General features: G+C 45.9%; 1 protein-coding gene across 2 annotated transcripts; it reads right to left on the bottom strand.

Annotated features, from left to right (window-relative positions):
- Positions 1 to 108: 108 nt before the first annotated feature.
- Positions 109 to 17,410, bottom strand: RAB5IF (RAB5 interacting factor). 2 transcript variants are annotated; one of them, XR_012222385.1, is made up of 5 exons: positions 17,210 to 17,410; positions 10,872 to 10,975; positions 2,908 to 3,037; positions 808 to 908; positions 109 to 714 (listed from the first exon to the last, which is right to left on the bottom strand). XR_012222385.1 is itself a non-coding variant. In XM_073555359.1 (4 exons), exons 1-4 carry the CDS (start codon positions 17,318 to 17,320, stop codon positions 867 to 869), a joined length of 387 nt encoding a protein of 128 aa, XP_073411460.1. In that variant the 5' UTR covers positions 17,321 to 17,410; the 3' UTR covers positions 109 to 866. The 2 variants fall into 2 exon arrangements, 1 of the variants encoding a protein (XP_073411460.1); XM_073555359.1 differs by having other exon boundaries at positions 109 to 908.
- Between the last annotated feature and the right edge of the window lie 4,006 nt (positions 17,411 to 21,416).

Raw genomic sequence — 21,416 nt, 5'->3', positions numbered from 1 at the left:
CACCATCGGTGGCTGGTAGGGGGATGAAAGAATCCCTAATATTTATCACTATTAAAAATAGGAGGGAAAAAAAGACAGATTAGGATAATTACAAACATAAAAGACAAATTTCAATAAATCTGATTTATTTGTAAAACACATTCACGCCGAGTTAAATACCAAATTTGTTTCAATACTGTGTAGCTTAATGTAAGGGTTAGTTTGGATGATTTCCCTGTAACCCATTCAGGGACACTGGAGCCGCTGTCTAGTGCTACTGTCTGGCATAGTAGTATCAGCTGGACGAGGGCTTCAGTCACATACAAGCTGTAGAAATTATGTTCTGCTGTTCATACAAAGGGATATAACTAGTCTCCGCTTCCATGTGCATAAAAAAAAACATGTGTGAGCAGATACTGAAAGCCTAGTTAATCCTTATTTAAAACATTTGCAGGGATCCAATCTGGATGCTGGCGCTTGCTCTGTGACAACGATGCCCGTTCTAGGATACGTCCCTCATGTCACGCTGCTGTCCTGGTGAACACTGGACAAGCTGAGGATGTCGCCAAGTGAAAACGCTGACATTTCCCAAGAGTCGAAATAATAGGTTTTTTAGTTCCTCTGAGAGAGTGAAAAAGTTTTTAAGAACTTTGCAAACAGTAGGACAACGCCTCTGAAGTCATGGCTGTGAACCGTACCTGCAGCCCTAATGTCAAAATCCAGGGAACATTAATGCTGTTAAAGAATAAAAAATAAAGAAACTATTTTCCATTTATCTTCACATGAAATGTCCTTCTTATTGACTGATTAAAAAAAAAAAAAAATTACCATTCTTCTTGACAAAACGGGTTGAATTTGGCAAAACGGGAGATAAAAAATGATGACTGTCAATCGAAATGAATTGCAGTGTAAAAAATGACCCAAACCACCTAGAAGAGAAAACCAGGGTTAAAATACATACACGCAAAAAAAAAAAAAAAATCAACTGCAAAAAATAAAAAAATTTAATTTTTACAGTAAAATTCCATTATTAAAGGGTGCAAAAATTCTTGCATTTCACAAGAAGCAACCCCAAATTAACAAGGAGGCCCAGTGCAGTTACGGACAACTACATTCTTAAAAAGAATCCGATACGGTTTGTCAAAAAAGTCACCTGGACATAGGTGGACAGCTGCAGCCATGCTTTCCATGATCGTGCATGTGCTCTTTATTTCCCTTACAGCCATCACTATAGGAAAATGGTATTTTTTTTACCCCCTTCCATTTGCAGCTACTTTTCATATTACGCCTTTGTGTTTCCCTTTCGAGAGTCATAACTTTACTTTTGGTCGGGATGACTTATAGTTTTCAATTACATTATATTAACATACAAATGTACTAGAAAGCGGGCCAAAATGTTGTTTTTATGGTGCTCGATATGCAGTAAAAAATGTCCTGGGAAATGTATTCTTCACATCACTGTTGTAAAAAAAAATTAATAGGTCTGTGTCGCCATTTTATGACTTACAAAGTTTTTGTACTTTAGTTGATGGCGCTCTGCACGTTTTTTTTTTGCATGGCAAACTAACATTTTTAATTATACCATTTTCAAATACATACGATGTTTTGATCGCTTTTCAATGCGTTTGGGGGAGATGTGTCAAAAAAAAAAAAAAAGGAACTCTGGAGGGAGTTTAATGTTTATTTTTTTTTCCCTCTTCAGATTTTTCAAAGCTTTTTTCAGTCCACTTCAGGGACTTGGACCTGCGATCGCCTGTTCTATATACTGCAGGATCTCCCTACTGCCATACAGTATTTAGTGGGAAAAATGGTGAGCAAACAGGAAAAAAAAAAGCGCAATATAACGCCATCTAATGGTAAACAGCTGCCACATACTATGAAGGCCATGTGCTACAGGCTGTGTACATGAGTATTCCCTAGCAGGAAGCTACAGAGCTATTCTGGATGTATCGCGTGACGGATCCCAGCGGACCCCCTTGACGTATAATGCGGTCTATAGGGGGTTCTACTGCATTGACAACAAAAATATTGCTATGCGCTGAGCTGTTCTTGCCATCAGAGACCATGAAGAGCCTAAAAGACTGGCCTGCGTGGTTTTTCTTCTTAGTAGCCATGATGTTTTCTATTTCTTGCACTTTTTATATTTTACAGTAATTATATTACTAATATTAACCACCCGCTCTGTATGTTTAATAGAAAAATCTGTGAAATTTATAAAGGGATAGCACACTGTTAGAAAAAAAAAAAAAAGACTGCTTGCTTCCAAAAACAGTGCCATATCTGTCCACAGGCCACGTATGGTATTGCAGCTCAGCCCCGCCCCATTTAGAGGGAGCATGGTACTGTTTGTAAAATTTATTTTTTCAATCCTGAACAATCCCTTTAAAAGGGGTCATCCAGTACTTTTTTTTAAACTCCAGGCCTAAGAACTAACAGATAGTGGCTAACTACCTGCCTGTTGTGCCCTGCGACGTTCATTAGTCCACTCATGCCAGCAATTCAGCCGTTTCTTGTGACATCACGTCAACAGAGCAGCTTCTTTTCTCCACTCTGCTCTGTTGACGGAGCATGACCGCTAATGTCATGCTGATTGACAGCCGGCTCTCTGCTGCATAACCACGGGAAGCTAGGTGTCAATCAGCATGACGTCGGCAGTGATGCCTCATCAACAGAGCAGATTGGTGGAAGAGCTGCTCTTTGAGTAGCCGGATCGCCAGCAGGAGCAGTCAATGACCGCTGAGAACCGCCGCGGAGTGAAACAGGCAGGTAGATGCCTATGTTAGCAACTACCTACTTGTTAGTTTTATGGCCCATCGTTAAAAAAAAAAAAAAAAAAAAAAAAAAAAAAAAGTCCTGGACAACGTCTTCAACATGTAACAAAATCCAACAATCCTGAAACGAAATCTTAAATTAAGCAGCAATATGTACCAAAAACAGAGCGAATGAGGTCATAAATCCTTCCTTGGTCAACTCCCAGGTACCACCATACTCCTCCTCATCTATTTGCTGGAAACTGCTAAAATACAGGTACAGAACACCGGCGTTTATTAGGCAAAATCTGTAGAGAAAGAAGAGAAACAATGAAGCATCAGAAGAAAAATCCTGTAATCTACCTTTGTAAGACTAAAGGCATAAAGAATTCCTGACATGCTGGTAAAAGCAGCCACGCTCCTCAATGTGCTCCGTCACCATGGCTGTACCGATCATGTATGCAGCAGCGAGGTCATGTTCTATACTTTCCGGTGCCAGAACCGGCTCTTCTCACCCTATGGAGGGGTCCGCCTGCTCTAAAACTACAGAGGCCCATGTTACCTGTAGACCATGATCAGATGACTGACAGACTGTCAGGGTGCTGCCTTGTGATCCAGAAAGGTTTTTATTATCTTCCAGTTAGGCAAGTTAAGCTTTGTATAAAAAGAGGATACAGGACCTGCTAATGTGCACACAGAAAGGTAGAGGACCCAGCTTCCAGTATACAGGTGCGTCTCACAAAATTAGAATATCAAAAAGTTAATTTATTTCAGTTCTTCAAATCAGAAAGTGAAACTCCTATATTATATAGAGTCATTACAAACAGAGTGATGTGTTTCAAGTGTTTATTTCTGTTAATGTTGATGATTATGGCTTACAGCCAATGAAAACCCAAATGTCATTATCTCAGTAAATTAGAAAACTTTATAACACCAGCTTGAAAAAATGATTTTAAAATCCGAAATGTTGGCCTACTGAAATGTATGTATGTTGAGTAAATGCACTTGGTCCAGGCTCCTTTCATCAATTGCTGCATCAATGCGGCGTGGCATGGAGGTGATCAGCCTGTGGCACTGCTGAGGTGTTATGGAAGCCCAGGTTGCTTTGATAGCAGCCTTCAGCTCATCTGCATTGTTGGGTCTGGTGTCTCATCTTCCTCTTGACAATACCCCATGGATTCTCTATGGGGTTAAGGTCAGGTGAGTTTGCTGGCCAATCAAGCACAGTGATAATGTTGTTTTTAAACCAGGTATTGGTATTTTGGCAGCGTAGACAGGTGCCAAGTCCTGCTGGAAAATGAAGCTTCCATCTCCAAAAAGCTTGTCGGCAGAGGGAAGCATGAAGTACTCTAAAAATTTCCTGGTAGACGGCTGTGCTGACTTTGGTCTTGATAAAACACAGTGGACCTACACCAGCAGATGACACTTTTCCCCAAACCATCACTGATTGTGGAAAGTTCACGCTAGACCTCAAGCAGCTTGGATTGTGGCCTCTCCACTCTTCCTCCCGACTCTGGGACCTTGATTTCCAAACGAAATGCAAAATTTGCTTTCATATAAAAACAGCACCTTGGACCACTGAGCAACAGTCCAGTTCTTTTTCTCCTTGGCCCAGATAAGACGCTTCTGGCATGGTCTATTGGACATGAGTGGCTTGACACAAGGAATGTGACACTTGTAGCCCATGTCCTGGATACATGTGTGTGGTGGCTCTTGAAGCAATGACTCCAGCAGCAGTCCGCTCCTTGTGTATCTCCACCAAATTTTGGAATGGCCTTTTCTTAACAATCCTTTCAAGGCTGCGGTTATCAGGTTGCTTGTGCACCTTTCTCTACCACACTTTTTCCTTCCACTCAACTTTCCATTAATATGCTTGGATACAGCACTCTGTGAACAGCCAGGTTCTTTAGCAATGACCTTTTGTGGCTTACCCTCCTTGTGGAGTGTGTCAATCACTGCCTTCTGGACATCTGTCAAGCCAGCAGTCATTCCCATGATTGTGGAGCTACTGAAACAGACTAAAGGTACTGTCACACTTAGCGATGTACCAGCGATCCCGACCAGCGAAATGACGTGGTCAGGATCGCTGGTACATCGCTAAGTGGTCGCTAGTGAGCTGCCACACAGGCAGATCTCACCAGCGACATCGCTGGGGACGGGGATCACTACTTACCTGTCACACTAGGCGATCCTGCGTCCTCCCGCCCGGCTCCACGCGTCGCTCGTCGTCACAGCAGGAAGCTGACGACGAGAAACAGTCCAGCCTGTTCTTGCGCGATCAGCGATAAGCAGCGGGTTGTAGGTAAGTATCACACTCAGCGATATCGCTAGCAATATCGCTATAACGTCACAAGTTGTAGCGATATTGCTAGCGATATCGCTTAGTGTGACAGTACCTTTAGGAAGCCTTTGCAGGTGTTTTGTTAGTTATTCTAATTTACTGAGATAATGACTTTGGGGTTTTTATTGGCTGTAAGCCATAATCATCAACATTAACAGAAATAAACACTTGAAATAGATCTCTCTGTCTGTAATGACTAGTGATGAGCGAGTATGCTCGTTGCTCGGGTTTTCCTGAGCATGCTCGGGTGGTCTCCGAGTATTTGGCATGCTCAGAGATTTGGTTTTCGTCATCTCAGCTGCATGATTTGTGACTGTTAGACAGCCTGAATACATGCATGGAATGTCTGTTTGTTAGGAAATTCCCACATATATTCAGCCTGTCTACAAGTCGCATATCATGCAAATGAGACGACGAAAACTAAATCTCCGAGCACGCTAAAATACTCGGGAGGACACCCGAGCAACAATGCTACTCGCCCATCACTGGTAATGACTATATAATATGAATTTCACTTTTTGTATTGAAGAACTGAAATAAATTAACTTTTTGATGATATTCTAATTTAGTGAGAAGCACTTGTATATAAAGAACATCAGATTCTATTTAAAGCGTTAAAAAGTGTAAAAATCTACACATACTATGCAAAAGGGCGACTACCCTCAGTAAAAATCAACACGTTTCGTAGGCTACAGCGTCCTTAGTCCTGGTACATCGCAAGTTCACTGACCATGTATCAGAACTAAGAACCCTGCAGACTTCAAAACACGTTGATTTTTACTGAGGGTAGTCGCCCTTTTCCATAGTATGTGAGATTTTTACACTTTAACGCTTTAAATAGAATCTGATGTTCTTTATATACAGGTGCTTCTCACCAAATTAGAAATTCATCAAAAAGCTTATTTCAGTTCTTCAATACAAAAAGTTTTTCACATTTTTAATGGATTAAATAATATATTACATACATACACATACTGGAAGCTTTAACCTTTCTTGGACAACACCATGCAGTGGCGAGCTTCCCCAGTGACTGGAGTCATTTTGGAAAGGATGAGCTGAATCTTTTTATGTATTGGAACTATAATCACCGACATTACACAGAGCGCTCTACAGACCAATGTTATTAGTTAGGAAGGAAACTGGGTAAATGAATTGGCCCCAATGGCTATGTGTGCACTTGGAACTTTGGAGGTGGTCATAAACTACAAGTTTTTCAAGCAGAAACCATCTCAGGAAACTCTTATTTTAGGGAATTTCTCTTTTCCTAAACCATGTGCTTACGAGGTTCGGATGTGTTTTCCTGAAGCGCTCTTTGCAGCCTTTTAATTGGACAAATCCTAGTTTAGTCCAGATTCTAGCAAGATCCACACCAGAGAAGGGACATTAATTTTTTTTTGTTTAACCCCATAACCACCGATATGTCTTTTAACGGCGGCAGCTAACGGTGCTTATTCCTCAGCGCTGCTTTTTAATGGTACTGAGAAATAAGGGTACAGCACCCCCCTGGGTCAGAAGATCTCTGGGGTCTCAGCTACCGGGGGGGTAGCTTAGACCCTGGAGAACATGACCAGTGCCATTTTTTAAAGTCCCGTCACGTGATCGCCGTTATTCACCAAATAGTGGCGAGCACAAACACACACCCACAAAAAAAGTCATTCTCTATCTGCTGATGTGATCTAACTTATCAAAGAAGAGAAAAATACACCACCCCCCCTACACCAATACCTCTGCCGTCCCAGCGTCATCTTCCTGAAAAAATATAAAAAGGCGAGCGTATGCGCAGTGCAACCGCAGAGAACTGCCGGCTGGTACTCGGCAACAATAGGGAATTTTTCCTATTGGTTCTTTTTGATCACTGTAAAATACCCTATCAGAGTGATCAAAAGAAAAAATTGTAAATGCAATCCCAATTTGTCACCCTCTTTAGATAAAAATGATAAAACACAAACATTTAGGCTATGTGCCCACGCTAGCGATTTTAAACGCTCAGGAAACTGATCCCCTTCCCAGTTTTTGACGCGCGTTTTCTGGGAACATTGGGGAAGGCTAAAAACGCTCAGCAACGCGGAAATTAATGAGCATGCTGCGTTTTTAGCCGCTAAGCGATTCCTGAGCGGTTAAAAACGCATGCATTGGCACAAAAAGCCAAAAACGCATGCTAATTAATTTGAAGCATCTTTTAAGCGTTTCTGCAGCGTCTGAGCCAGCACAAACACTGCGGAAACGCTTAAAAAAAAAAAAGCAACGTGGGCACACAGCCTTAATTTTGTTTCCATTCTTTGCAGTTAGGGCAGAGGTCGCGCTACATATTTTTCAGAGGAGTAAAAATACTCCTCCCAATATTTTTGAGGAGTATTTTTCACCACGGAGGAGTACGCAATTTGTATGAATTAAAATTGGCCATACAGGGGTATACATTGCCGTGCTATTAAAAAAAGGGTGGCCAGCAGAGATCCATCCAAAAGTCCCAGGCAGGCAGCAGAACAGAAGCCAAACAAATCCCATAATTGTCAATAGGGTTTGTTTGGCAGATGGCACTTCTGTCATACGGCATACTCCGAGTCGGCACTTCTGTCATACAGCGAGCCGAGCACACTCACCCTGAGAACGTGGCCGGTACTATGGAGCATGGAGCGGGGGTCACGTGTCCTGAAGCCGTGCTGGCTGCACTACACATGCTGGGAAGCAGAGAGAGGGCGCGGGGGTCACGTGTCCATACAGCCGCCGCTGCACTACACACGCTGAGATGCACAGAGAGAGTGCGCTGCGATGACGTCAGTCGCGCGGGTCACGTGTCCGTTACTCCACAGCTGCGCTGGACAGAGCGTTTTAGCTGCAGTGATGACATGTCCACAGCGGCTTCACAGACAGCTAGACCCCGACCCGTGCCCTTCAAGCTGGCTTTGTCCTCATTGCCAGAGTTCTGCGTTCTAATCCCTTCAGTACGAGAAGGGGACGGGCCAGCCTGCGAGCTAGAAGGGCCAACCTGTGCCCTTCCACCTCGCCGGGGACGGACCCCTGCCCTGCCACCTCGCCGGGGACGGACCCCTGCCCTGCCACCTCGCCGGGGACGGACCCCTGCCCTGCCACCTCGCCGGGGACGGACCCCTGCCCTGCCACCTCGCCGGGGACGGACCCCTGCCCTGCCACCTCGCCGGGGACGGACCCCTGCCCTTCTACGTTGCCGGCTCATGCCCTTCTACCTCACCGGACCCCTGCCCTTCTTGTACTGAAGGGATTAGAACGCAGAACTGAGGATGAAACCACTGGCGCTGAGGATGAAACCACTGACCCTTGAAGGGGGGTGTGCGGTCAGAAGGTATATGTCTATGGCTGATGCCGCTGTGTCGCCTCCTGTCCCCGACACTTCCAGCAGGCAGCACGGTGTGAGAGTGCAGCAGACACCACAGAACACGCTGCCCTGCCCGACCGGATACGCCGAGTGGTGAGGCCAGAGGCGGAGCCAGGAGGCCCAGTAACTTCCGCGCAGCTGGAGAAGCCTCTGAGGGGGAAGGGGAGACTACCATAACGAACAAAGATGGCTCCGGCTGGGGCTGTCGCCTGAGCGGTGGGAGAGGAGGCGGGGTGTGGAGGCGGACGCGCTGCTCACATACATGGCGGCGGCAGCACTGCGGAGGGAGATGGGAGGCTGCGGCCGCCGCTGGCTTTGTCCGGCCGCCACTTCACAGCTCAGCTCAGAGACAAGCACAGAGGGCGCACCGCGATGACGTGAGTCGCTCCGCCTCCGCAACATCTGATACTGCCCTTTCCCCAGCTCCGTCCAACTCGCTGCCACTGTAGCTTAGAACGATGCGTCCCGTGGACGTATCGTACTAATATGAAGGCGTTTTTTCGCCTGCCTGTGCGTCAGACGCCCAGACAGGCGTTAATGCGACCTATGAGTTAGGGTAAGGGCTGTATTAGGGTTGGAGTTAGAATTGGGTTGTTTTCAAAAGTTAAAAAAAAAAATTGACAATATGACAGCTAGTGTTAAGCACAAGTGCTCGCTACTCGAGTTTGCATCAGGTGCTTGGGTATGCACGCAGTATTGTGGATCCTTGCATCTTTTTTTTTTTTAAAGTGTCTAACAGCCGCAAAGCATTTGGAGTAGGGACCTGAGCATGTCATTCGAGCACCTGTGATACCTAAGCATCTGATGCAAACTGCACTCAAAGCTAATGACAACATATTCAATATGGCGACCTAATGTTATCAAAATCTGTGACGTACCTGTGGGTTCAAAATGCTCATTATACCCCTGGGGAAAATCCTTGAGGGGTGCGGTCTGAAATATGGGGTCACTTGTGGGGGGATTTCCACTGTTTAGGCTCCCCGATCTCGATTCCAGCCAATTTTGTGTTCAAAGAGCCAAACGGCGCTCCTTCCCTTCCGAGCTCTGCCGTGCTTCCAAACAGCAGATTTCCCCCACATAGGGGTTATCGGCGTACTCAGGAGAAATTGCACAACAATTTTTGGGGTCCATTTTCTCTTTTTACCCCTTGTGAAAATAAAAAGTTTGGGTCTATAGTACTTTTTTTTGTGAAAAACGTTAAATGTTCATTTTTTTCTTTCCACGTTGCTTCACTTCTCATGAAGCAACGGAAGTGTTAATAAACTTCTTGAATGTGGTTTTGAGCACCTTGAGGTGCAGTTTTTAGAATGGTGTCACTTTTTGGTATTTTCTGTCATACAGGCCCCTCAAAGTCATTTCAAATGTGATGTGGTGCCAAAAAAAAAAAAATGGTTTTGTAAATTTTGTTGTAAAAATGAGAAATCGCTGGTCAACTTTTAACCCTTATTACGTCCGAACAGAAAAAATTATGTTTCCAAATTTGTGCTGATGTAAAGTAGACATGTGGGAAATGTTGTTTATTAACTATTTTGTGTGATATGACTCTCTGATTTAAGGGCACAAAAATTAAAAGTTTGAAAATTGCAAAATTTTCTAAAGTTTTGCCAAATGTTTTTTTTTTTTGTTTTCCACAAAGAAACGCAAATCATATCAAAGAATTTTTACTACTATCATGAAAAACAATATGTCACGAAAAAAAAAACCACTGGGATCCCTTGAAGTGTTCCAGAGCTATACCCTCAAAGTGACGCTGTCAGAATTGTAAAATTTGGCTTCGTCATTAAGGTCAAAATTGGCTCAGTCAATTAAGGGGTTTAATCAGGCATTTTAGAAAACCTCTTTAAAAGGGGAAGGAGGAGAAAATACGCACTAAATAACACCTATAAGCCACTAAGTGGATTTACTATAGCAATAAGTCAAATAAGCAGAAAGCAGGTTCCAAGAGTTTGTGATTTTTTTCCCTTTGCTCAAAAATATTCAGTGTGTACATGCCCCTTACAAGGATTTTCCAGGTATACCAAGTTATCTCCTATCCACAGAATTTCGTCCCATCAGAACGTAGCGGCAGGGCGTATGTTTGTCAGCCAGTCCATTCCTTTTTGAAGGGACTGCCGAGCGTTATGTTTGGCTTTTTCCAGTAGCCTGGAAGAGAATGAATGGAGGTGTACGACCCGATGCTTTGTTTTATAAAGGCAGTAAGAACTCCCCAACCTACCGATGCAGGCCACAGTGATGGGACACCCACCGATCAGCAAATTATCACCTGTCCTAGTTGATGACTAGTGAGGAGTGAGCATGCTCGGATAATAACCAAGTGTCTTCGGTGTACTCGAAAAATATGTTCGAGCGCCACGAGTTAAATAACCAGATAGGGGCACCAGGCACGTTACCTGTCAGATAATACATTCTTCTTGGAATCACCGTACAAACGAAATCCACTAATACTTACATAGCTATTCCCACAAATCCCTTCAGAGGAGCGATACCCCAAATCACACCCAACACAATGGCCAGGATCTGCCGCATCCAGTAGATGACATCCAGGAACTCATCCTGCAAGGGACACAGAAGGGAGGGTTACATGGAGATCTGGATGAGGGGTCAGTTACACACACTATATTTTCTGCCAGCACGGAGGCTTAGGGCACCATGTGGTGGAGTAATTCTCAGCCAGCAGCTGCAGAGTCAGCAGTCGTGACCAGAATAAATCCCTCACTTCTAATAATCCTCCCAAGGGAAAAGAGACAAGTGGCCCTGTAGTAAGGGGGCTGCATTACAAGCAGTTGTATTGGCAGGTCACTCCCTACAGGGGTTAGGCCACAAGAGAAGGGAATGGGTTATTGGAAAATTCTGTAAAGACAAACACTGATGGTGGTTGTCCATGATGAAGGATTACCAGTTCTTGAGGAGGCCGTGTAATCAGGTGTTTACAAAAAAATATGTATATGTATCAGTCACTGGGGACACTGATGTGTCTAGAAGCATCTTCCTCTGGGAAAAGTCAGAGTGTGCACATACCCTTATAATCACGGTGCCCACACCCGAGCTGCCATGGCATGACCCTACACACAAAACAAAATGCGTCTCTTTACGTAGGTTCCACACGACTTATGAAAATGTAAGGGATTTAAGGTATGTATTGTGGTCTTTGGCCTTGAGTCTGTCACTTGTTTGCCCCCTCCTCTCTCCATATCTGATCACTCATGGTGGATGGTTGCAGTAGATTGATGGCTGACACTGGGATTTTCCATAATCTGATAAATTCAAGAACTGGGACAACGACAGATTCTAAGAACAGGGTCCCAAAATCCCCTGTGTGATGATCACCACTTCCATAGGCCGGACAGAACTGCTATGTCCTTCAGCCACATGAATGAGATGCAAACCTCGCATACGTGCCCCTCCACTTACATGGAAGACTTTGGACCCCCTGTTCTTAGGGTCAGTGGAGGGTCCAACGGTCAGACCGCTAGCAATCATACACTTATCCTGTGTGGCAGGCCGTATAAATGCTCTAGGCCCAGGGGTCCTGCCTGGTATCCACCCACTGCTCCCATCATTCATCTACGGGAGATGTTGGAAAGATATCTATGGAGCGGCCTCACAAACAGAGCCTGCGGCAATTCCCAGTGAGTGGTGGCTGTTCTACACAGCAGGCACCCAGTGGTAATAGCTAGCTCTGCTAAGTGGAGCCGACGCTGAGCACAGCAGTTTAGCTTTCTAAATGCAATAAAGAACAGCAACCAGGACATCTAAGTGGTTAGACTAGGGGGGAGGAGAAAAAGGAAAGTGGGACCAGATGTCCATGGTGCAATCACAAGAATCCAAAGGGTATTCTAATGGCAGTCTGATGGCTAATCCATCTGAAATATCAAAGTGCCTATGAACCTTACTACTTTAAAGGGAACCTGTCAGCAGGATTGTGTCCAGTAACCTACAGGCAGTGTCAGGTTGGTCCCGTTATACTGATTAAAATTATACCTGGGTGATGAAATCCGTCATGTGGTTGAGTTAATCTTTATTTTCAGTTTATGATCCGCTTGCGCTCCGGGGTGGCCTGTGGGGGGGTCTTCATGAGGTGCTCTGCTTACATATCCATCAGTATGGCTTATGACAGGTCACTGATCCCTCACTGACCTGCCCCGTATTTTACATAATGAATATATGTACATACTGAAAAAAAAAAAAAAAGTGAAAAACCCTTCTGCAAGCAGGCAGTGGCCGTGGCACCTGTGCTGCAGCGTAATCACATGTGTAATGTGTAGTAAATTAATGTGCTTAAGGTTTTCCTGAGGAGTATAAAAAAATCTATTTGAAAATGGCGCCCGCACAGTAACAGATGTCAGTGTATATAGAAGTGATTTCCTCCTCCAAGATGGCGCCGCCTGCATAGTAGCAGCTATCGGATCACCTCTATATACACCGAGAGCAGATACTGCGCAGGCACCATTTAAAAATTGATTTGTATTTTATTGTTATACTCTCAGGATAACTTCAAGCACATTTATTAACTACACAGTAACCACGCGATTACGCTGCAGCGCAGGTGCCACGGCCGCCACCTGCAGAAGGAGTTTTGTTTTTATGAAGTACTAGCAGAAGAGCCCAGCGCTGCCCGGGCATAGTAACTAACTACGGTTAGTTATAACAAATTATAATGATATCTATATATAAAGCTGAATGTAGAGCCCCACCCACTCCGCATAGCCACATTCACTATAATATCCCACATCATCTCGTCAGCCAGAGCTAGCGGACTACTACCCCTAATATCCCACATCATCCCGTCAGCCAGAGCCACCGGACTACTACCCCTAATATCCCACATCGTCCCGTCAGCCAGAGCCACCGGACTACTACCCCTAATATCCCACATCGTCCCGTCAGCCAGAGCCACCGGACTACTACCCCTAATATCCCACATCGTCCCGTCAGCCAGAGAAATGGGACTACTACCCCTAATATCACACATCACCCCGTCAGCCAGAGCCACCGGACTACTACCCCTAATATCCCACATCATCCCGTCAGCCAGAGCCACCGACTACCCCTAATATCCCACATCATCCCGTCAGCCAGAGCCACCGGACTACTACCCCTAATATCCCACATCGTCCCGTCAGCCAGAGAAATGGGACTACTACCCCTAATATCCCACATCACCTCGTCAGCCAGAGCCACCGGACTACTACCCCTAATATCCCACATCGTCCCGTCAGCCAGAGCCACCAGACTACTACCCCTAATATCCCACATCATCCCGTCAGCCAGAGCTACCGGACTACTACCCCTAATATCCCACATCATCCCGTCAGCCAGAGCCACCGGACTACTATCCCTAATGTCCCACATCATCCCGTCAGCCAGAGCCACCAGACTACTATCCCTAATGTCCCACATCGTCCCGTCAGCCAGAGCCACCGGACTACTACCCCTAATATCCCACATCGTCCCGTCAGCCAGAGCCACCGGACTACTATCCCTAATGTCCCACATCGTCCCGTCAGCCAGAGCCACCGGACTACTACCCCTAATATCCCACATCGTCCCGTCAGCCAGAGCCACCGGACTACTACCCCTAATATCCCACATCACCCTGTCAGCCAGAGCCACCAGACTACTACCACTAATATCCCACATCATCCCATCAGTCAGAGCCACCAGACTACTACCCCTAATATCCTACATCATCCCATCAGCCAGAGAAATGGGACTACTACCCCTAATATCCCACATCACCCCGTCAGCCTGGCGTCAGAACCAGAGCGCTGAGTGGATTTGCCCTGACTCAAATACCAATGATCCCTTTAATAGAAGCCTGGGGTGAGAATCAGAGCACTGAGGGATTTACCCTAACTTCCATACTGGAGATCCCTTTAAGAGAGGCCTGGGGTCAGAATCAGAGCGCAGAGTGGATTTGCCCTCACTTCCATACCGGGGATCCCTTTAAGAAGGCCCTGGGGTCAGTACCAAAGCGAGGAGTGGATTTGCCCTCACTTCCATACCAGGGATCCCTTTAAGAGGGGCCTAGTGTCAGAATCAGAGCTCTGAGTGGAATTGCCCTAACTTCCATACCAATGATCCCTTTTAAGAGACCCTGGGGTCAGAACCACAGCGCTGAGTGGAACAGTCCTAAGTTCCATACCGGGGATCCTTTTAAGAGCGGCCTGGTGTCAAAACCAAAGCGCTGGATGGATTTCCCCTGACTTCCATACCAATGATCCCTTTAATAGAGGCCTGGGGTCAGTACCAGAGCATTTGAAGGCAATTGCCCTGAGTTCCAAACCGTGGATCCCTTTAAGAGGGGCCTGGGGTCAGAACCAGAGCACTGAGTGGAATTGCCCTAACTTCCATACCGGGGATCCCTTTAAGAAAGGCCTGGGGTCAGTACCAAAATGCAGAGTGGATTTGCCCTAACTTCCATACCAGTGATCGATTTAAGAGACCCTGGGGTCAGAACCACAGAGCTGAGTGGATCGGTCCTAACTTCCATACCAATGACCCTTTAATAGAGGCCTGGGGTCAGAATCAGAGCGCTGAGGGATTTGTCCTATCTTCTATACAGGAGATCCCTTTCAGAGGGAAGATGTGCGCAGATTGTTCTTTCGGCCGGAGTGGGCAGAGCTAGGCGGAGTGGGTGGAGCTAGTGCGGAGCTGCAGCGCGTGTGATTGGGTGGCCTGCGGGGGCGTGGCTTAGCGCTGTAGTAGGCCGCAGTAGAAGCCGGGGACTAAATTTAGGCCGGGAAGCTGCAGGGAGAGCGCAGTTGGCGACGGGGAGCGCCGACTGGGACAGGGCTGGGAGGGTGCCGGCACTATTCGGCCCCTGTCCCGAAGACTGTCTTCCTCACAGCCCGGCTCTCCATGCACGGTCCTGCTGTATCCGTCCTGAGCCCCACTCTCCAACCGCGTCCCACTATAATGCTTGTGATTGGTTGGTGATACACACATTCAGATTTATATAGAGATGTACATATATTCATTATGTAACCTCGGGGCAGGTCAGTGAGGGATCAGTGACCGGTCAGCAGGCTGCATTATGAATCAGAGCACCACATAAAGACCCCAACAGACCGCCCCCCGGGCACGAGTATATCATTTACTGAAAATAATGATAATAATTACACAACCACCACAAGACGTTTTTCATCACCCAGGTATCATTGTATTCAGTATAACAGCGCCGACCTGACACTGTGTAGGCTACTCTGCACAATCCTGCTGACAGGTTCCCTTAAAGGAGCATTGTAGGACCACAAGCCCCAGCCTCCCTAAGATGCCACACTGTGGGACCACAAGCCCCAGCCTCCCTAAGATGCCACACTGTGGGACCACAAGCCCCAGCCTCCCTAAGATGCCACACTGTGGGACCACAAGCCCCAGCCTCCCTAAGATGCCACACTGTGGGACCACAAGCCCCAGCCTCCCTAAGATGCCACACTGTGGGACCACAAGCCCCAGCCTCCCTAAGATGCCACACTGTGGGACCACAAGCCCCAGCCTCCCTAAGATGCCACACTGTGGGACCACAAGCCCCAGCCTCCCTAAGATGCCACACTGTGGGACCACAAGCCCCGGCCTCCCTAAGATGCCACACTGTGGGACCACAAGCCCCGGCCTCCCTAAGATGCCACACTGTGGGACCACAAGCCCCGGCCCCCCTAAGATGCCACACTGTGGGACCACAAGCCCCGGCCTCCCTAAGATGCCACACTGTGGGACCACAAGCCCCAGCCTCCCTAAGATGCCACACTGTGGGACCACAAGCCCCAGCCTCCCTAAGATGCCACACTGTGGGACCACAAGCCCCAGCCTCCCTAAGATGCCACACTGTGGGACCACAAGCCCCAGCCTCCCTAAGATGCCACACTGTGGGACCACAAGCCCCAGCCTCCCTAAGATGCCACACTGTGGGACCACAAGCCCCAGCCTCCCTAAGATGCCACACTGTGGGACCACAAGCCCCAGCCTCCCTAAGATGCCACACTGTGGGACCACAAGCCCCAGCCTCCCTAAGATGCCACACTGTGGGACCACAAGCCCCAGCCTCCCTAAGATGCCACACTGTGGGACCACAAGCCCCAGCCTCCCTAAGATGCCACACTGTGGGACCACAAGCCCCAGCCTCCCTAAGATGCCACACTGTGGGACCACAAGCCCCAGCCTCCCTAAGATGCCACACTGTGGGACCACAAGCCCCAGCCTCCCTAAGATGCCACACTGTGGGACCACAAGCCCCAGCCTCCCTAAGATGCCACACTGTGGGACCACAAGCCCCAGCCTCCCTAAGATGCCACACTGTAGGACCACAAGCCCCAGCCTCCCTAAGATGCCACACTGTAGGACCACAAGCCCCAGCCTCCCTAAGATGCCACACAGAAGGACCACAAGCCCCAGCCTCCCTAAGATGCCACACTGTAGGACCACAAGCCCCAGCCTCCCTAAGATGCCACACTGTAGGACCACAAGCCCCAGCCTCCCTAAGATGCCACACTGTAGGACCACAAGTCCCAGCACCCCTAAGATGCCACACTGTGGGACAAGTCCTAGCCTCCCTAAGATGCCACACTGTAGGACCACAAGCCCCAGCCTCCCAAAGATGCCACACTGTAGGACCACAAGTCCCAGCACCCCTAAGATGCCACACTGTGGGACAAGTCCTAGCCTCCCTAAGATGCCACACTGTAGGACTACAAGTCCCAGCAGCACTAAGATACCACCCTGTAGGACTACAAGTCCCAGCAGCACTGCCTTGCGCCATCCCCTCCCGCCTGTCTCCGTGGCCCGTACCTTGTCCTCCCAGGCTGCATCCCCCCGCAGTGCTTTACTCCAGGGAGACTGCTTCACTTTCACGCCCCCGTTGGACACAGGGTGCTCGTCTTTCCGCTTGGCGCGGCTCATTCTCGGGGTCCTGGAGGGAAGGAGACCCCGCGGTGCTGCACGATCCCGGAGCTCTGAGCTCTAAGGATGACGAGTCGAGCACGTCCTCACTCTCACCCGGAAGTGACGACACTCACAGACCGGAAGTGACTCCTCGTATCCATGGTGTAAAGTTCATGTTCGGCTGTAGGCTGCAGATCTCAAAAAATCAACTCCATTGTAGCTGATTCACTAGTGAGCCGTCTAGATCGGAGTGGGTTTTTTGAGGCCTCATTTTATCAACTCCACTCTAGACGGCTCACTCCTGAAGCGACTAGATCGGAGTGGGTATTTGGTGGTCCTCACGCCAGCCACTCCACTCTAGACGGCTCACTCCTGAAGCGACTAGATCGGAGTGGGTATTTGGTGGTCCTCACGCCAGCCACTCCACTCTAGACGGTTCACCAGTGAGATGACTAGATCGGAGTGGGTATTTGGTGGTCCTCACGCCAGCCACTCCACTCTAGACGGTTCACCAGTGAGATGACTAGATTGGAGTTGAATTTTTGAGGCCTCTCTGTAGTCACATGTTTTTGAGGACCTCATTTTATCAGCTCCACTGTAGCTGACTCACTGGTGAGGTGACTAGATCGGAGTGGATTTTTGGATGATCTCTCTGCAGCTTCAGTCTAGACAGTTCAGATTCTACAGTGATGTTCCTCAAAAACTCCACTCCTGTGTTCAGATGGAGCTGATTCCAGGATCCTCATAGACTGCAATGGAGTGGAATTGGAATGTACACGTGTATATATATATATATATATATCCGCTTTATGATTGTAATGATTTAATGTTTTGAGGTACTTGCTCAAACTGTTATATTTATTATGTATTTCCAAAGGGCAAACATTTTTTTTTATCATGATTAAATCAAACTTGCATTTTATTATCGCTTTTTGTAATATAAATAATCACACATAGCGCTGATAGTTCAGTTTTGCCTGAAGTTTACTTTCACTGTATTTCCACCAGTACTGGCCGCAGCTCCGACATTGGAATAGTGAGTGGAGCCTCAAGGGGAAAAACAGAGCACGTCAACAGAGTCCTCATTATTTACAACATTGGATCAGCGTGGATTTTTTGAGGACCTCATTTCAGCAACTCCATTCTAGCTGATTCACAATTGTGCCGTCTACATCGGAGCAGGTTTTTTGAGGACCTTCCTGTAGCCTCCATTCTGTACAGTTTGGTGCTGAGGTGACGGGAATAGAGGTTTTTAAAGAGTAGTTGTAGCCTCAAGGGGAAAAACATAACAGAGTGCGGCCGACAATTCTCAAAATTTACAACATTGGATCGGATTGGAATTTTTGAGGACCTCATTTTAGCAACTCTATTCTAGCTGATTCATCATTGAGCCGTCTAGATCGGAGTGGGTTTTTTGAGGATCTCCATATAGTCGCCATTCCGTACAGTTATATATTATTCTAGATACAGACTGTACGGGCTCCTGTCAGGTATATATTATTGTAGATATAGACTGTACGGGCTCCTGTCAGGTATATATTATTGTAGATATAGACTGTATGGCTCCTGTCAGGTATATATTACGGTATTGTAGATACAGACTGTACGGGCTCCTGTCAGGTATATATTATTGTAGATACAGACTGTACGGGCTCCTGTCAGGTATATATTATTGTAGATATAGACTGTACGGGCTCCTGTCAGGTATATATTATTGTAGATACAGACTGTACGGGCTCCTGTCAGGTATATATTATTGCAGATATAGACTGTATGCGCTCCTGTCAGGTATATATTATTGTAGATATAAACTGTATGGCTCCTGTCAGGTATATATTATTGTAGATATAGACTATACGGGCTCCTGTCAGGTATATATTATTGTAGATATAGACTGTACGGGCTTCTGTCAGGTATATTTTATTGCAGATATAGACTGTATGCGCTCCTGTCAGGTATATATTATTGTAGATATAAACTGTATGGCTCCTGTCAGGTATATATTATTGTAGATATAGACTGTACAGGCTCCTGTCAGGTATATATTGTTGTAGATATAGACTGTATGGGCTCCTGTCAGGTATATATTATTATAGATATAGACTGTACGGGCTCCTGTCAGGTATATATTATTGTAGATACAGACTGTACGGGCTCCTGTCAGGTATATATTATTGTAGATACAGACTGTATGTGCTCCTGTCAGGTATATATTATTGTAGATATAGACTATACGGGCTCCTGTCAGGTATATATTATTGTAGATATAGACTGTACGGGCTCCTGTCAGGTATATTTTATTGCAGATATAGACTGTATGCGCTCCTGTCAGGTATATATTATTGTAGATATAAACTGTATGGCTCCTGTCAGGTATATATTATTGTAGATATAGACTGTACGGGCTCCTGTCAGGTATATATTGTTGTAGATATAGACTGTACGGGCTCCTGTCAGGTATATATTATTATAGATATAGACTGTACGGGCTCCTGTCAGGTATATATTATTGTAGATACAGACTGTACGGGCTCCTGTCAGGTATATATTATTGTAGATACAGACTGTATGTGCTCCTGTCAGGTATATATTATTGTAGATATAGACTGTACGGGCTCCTGTCAGGTATATATTGTTGTAGATATAGACTGTACGGGCTCCTGTCAGGTATATTTTATTGCAGATATAGACTGTATGCGCTCCTGTCAGGTATATATTATTGTAGATATAAACTGTATGGCTCCTGTCAGGTATATATTATTGTAGATATAGACTGTACGGGCTCCTGTCAGGTATATATTGTTGTAGATATAGACTGTATGGGCTCCTGTCAGGTATATATTATTATAGATATAGACTGTACGGGCTCCTGTCAGGTATATATTATTGTAGATACAGACTGTACGGGCTCCTGTCAGGTATATATTATTGTAGATACAGACTGTATGTGCTCCTGTCAGGTATATATTATTGTAGATACAGACTGTACGGGCTCCTGTCAGGTATATATTATTGTAGATATAGATTGTATGGGCTCCTGTCAGGTATATATTATTGTAGATATAGGCTGTACGGGCTCCTGTCAGGTATATATTATTGTAGATACAGACTGTACGGGCTCCTGTCAGGTATATATTATTGTAGATACAGACTGCATGGGCTCCTGTCAGGTATATATTATTGTAGATATAGGCTGTACGGGCTCCTGTCAGGTATATATTATTGTAGATACAGACTGTATGGGCTCCTGTCAGGTATATATTATTGTAGATATAGACTGTACGGGCTCCTGTCAGGTATATATTATTGTAGATACAGACTGTACGGGCTCCTGTCAGGTATATATTATTGTAGATATAGACTGTACGGGCTCCTGACAGGTATATATTATTGTAGATACAGACTGTACGGGCTCCTGTCAGGTATATATTATGGTAGATATAGACTGTACGGGCTCCTGTCAGGTATATATTATTGTAGATACAGACTGTACGGGCTCCTGTCAGGTATATATTGTTGTAGATATAGACTATATGGGCTCCTGTCAGGTATATATTATTATAGATATAGACTGTACGGGCTCCTGTCAGGTATATATTATTGTAGATACAGACTGTACGGGCTCCTGTCAGGTATATATTATTGTAGATACAGACTGTATGTGCTCCTGTCAGGTATATATTATTGTAGATACAGACTGTATGTGCTCCTGTCAGGTATATATTATTGTAGATATAGACTGTACGGGCTCCTGTCAGGTATATATTATTGTAGATATAGACTGTATGGGCTCCTGTCAGATATATATTATTGTAGATATAGACTGTGTGGGCTCCTGTCAGGTATATATTATTGTAGATACAGACTGCATGGGCTCCTGTCAGGTATATATTATTGTAGATATAGACTGTACGGGCTCCTGTCAGGTATATATTATTGTAGACATAGACTGTACGGGCTCCTGTCAGGTATATATTATTGTAGATATAGACTGTATGGGCTCCTGTCAGATATATATTATTGTAGATATAGACTGTATGGCTCCTGTCAGGTATATATTATTGTAGATACAGACTGTACGGGCTCCTGTCAGGTATATATTATTGTAGAAATA

This window comes from Dendrobates tinctorius, unplaced genomic scaffold (genome assembly GCF_039654945.1).
Source record: "Dendrobates tinctorius isolate UK_male_01 unplaced genomic scaffold, ASM3965494v1 ptg000223l, whole genome shotgun sequence".
Lineage (NCBI taxonomy): Eukaryota > Metazoa > Chordata > Amphibia > Anura > Dendrobatidae > Dendrobates > Dendrobates tinctorius.
This window is presented reverse-complemented; position numbering and strand designations above follow the sequence as displayed.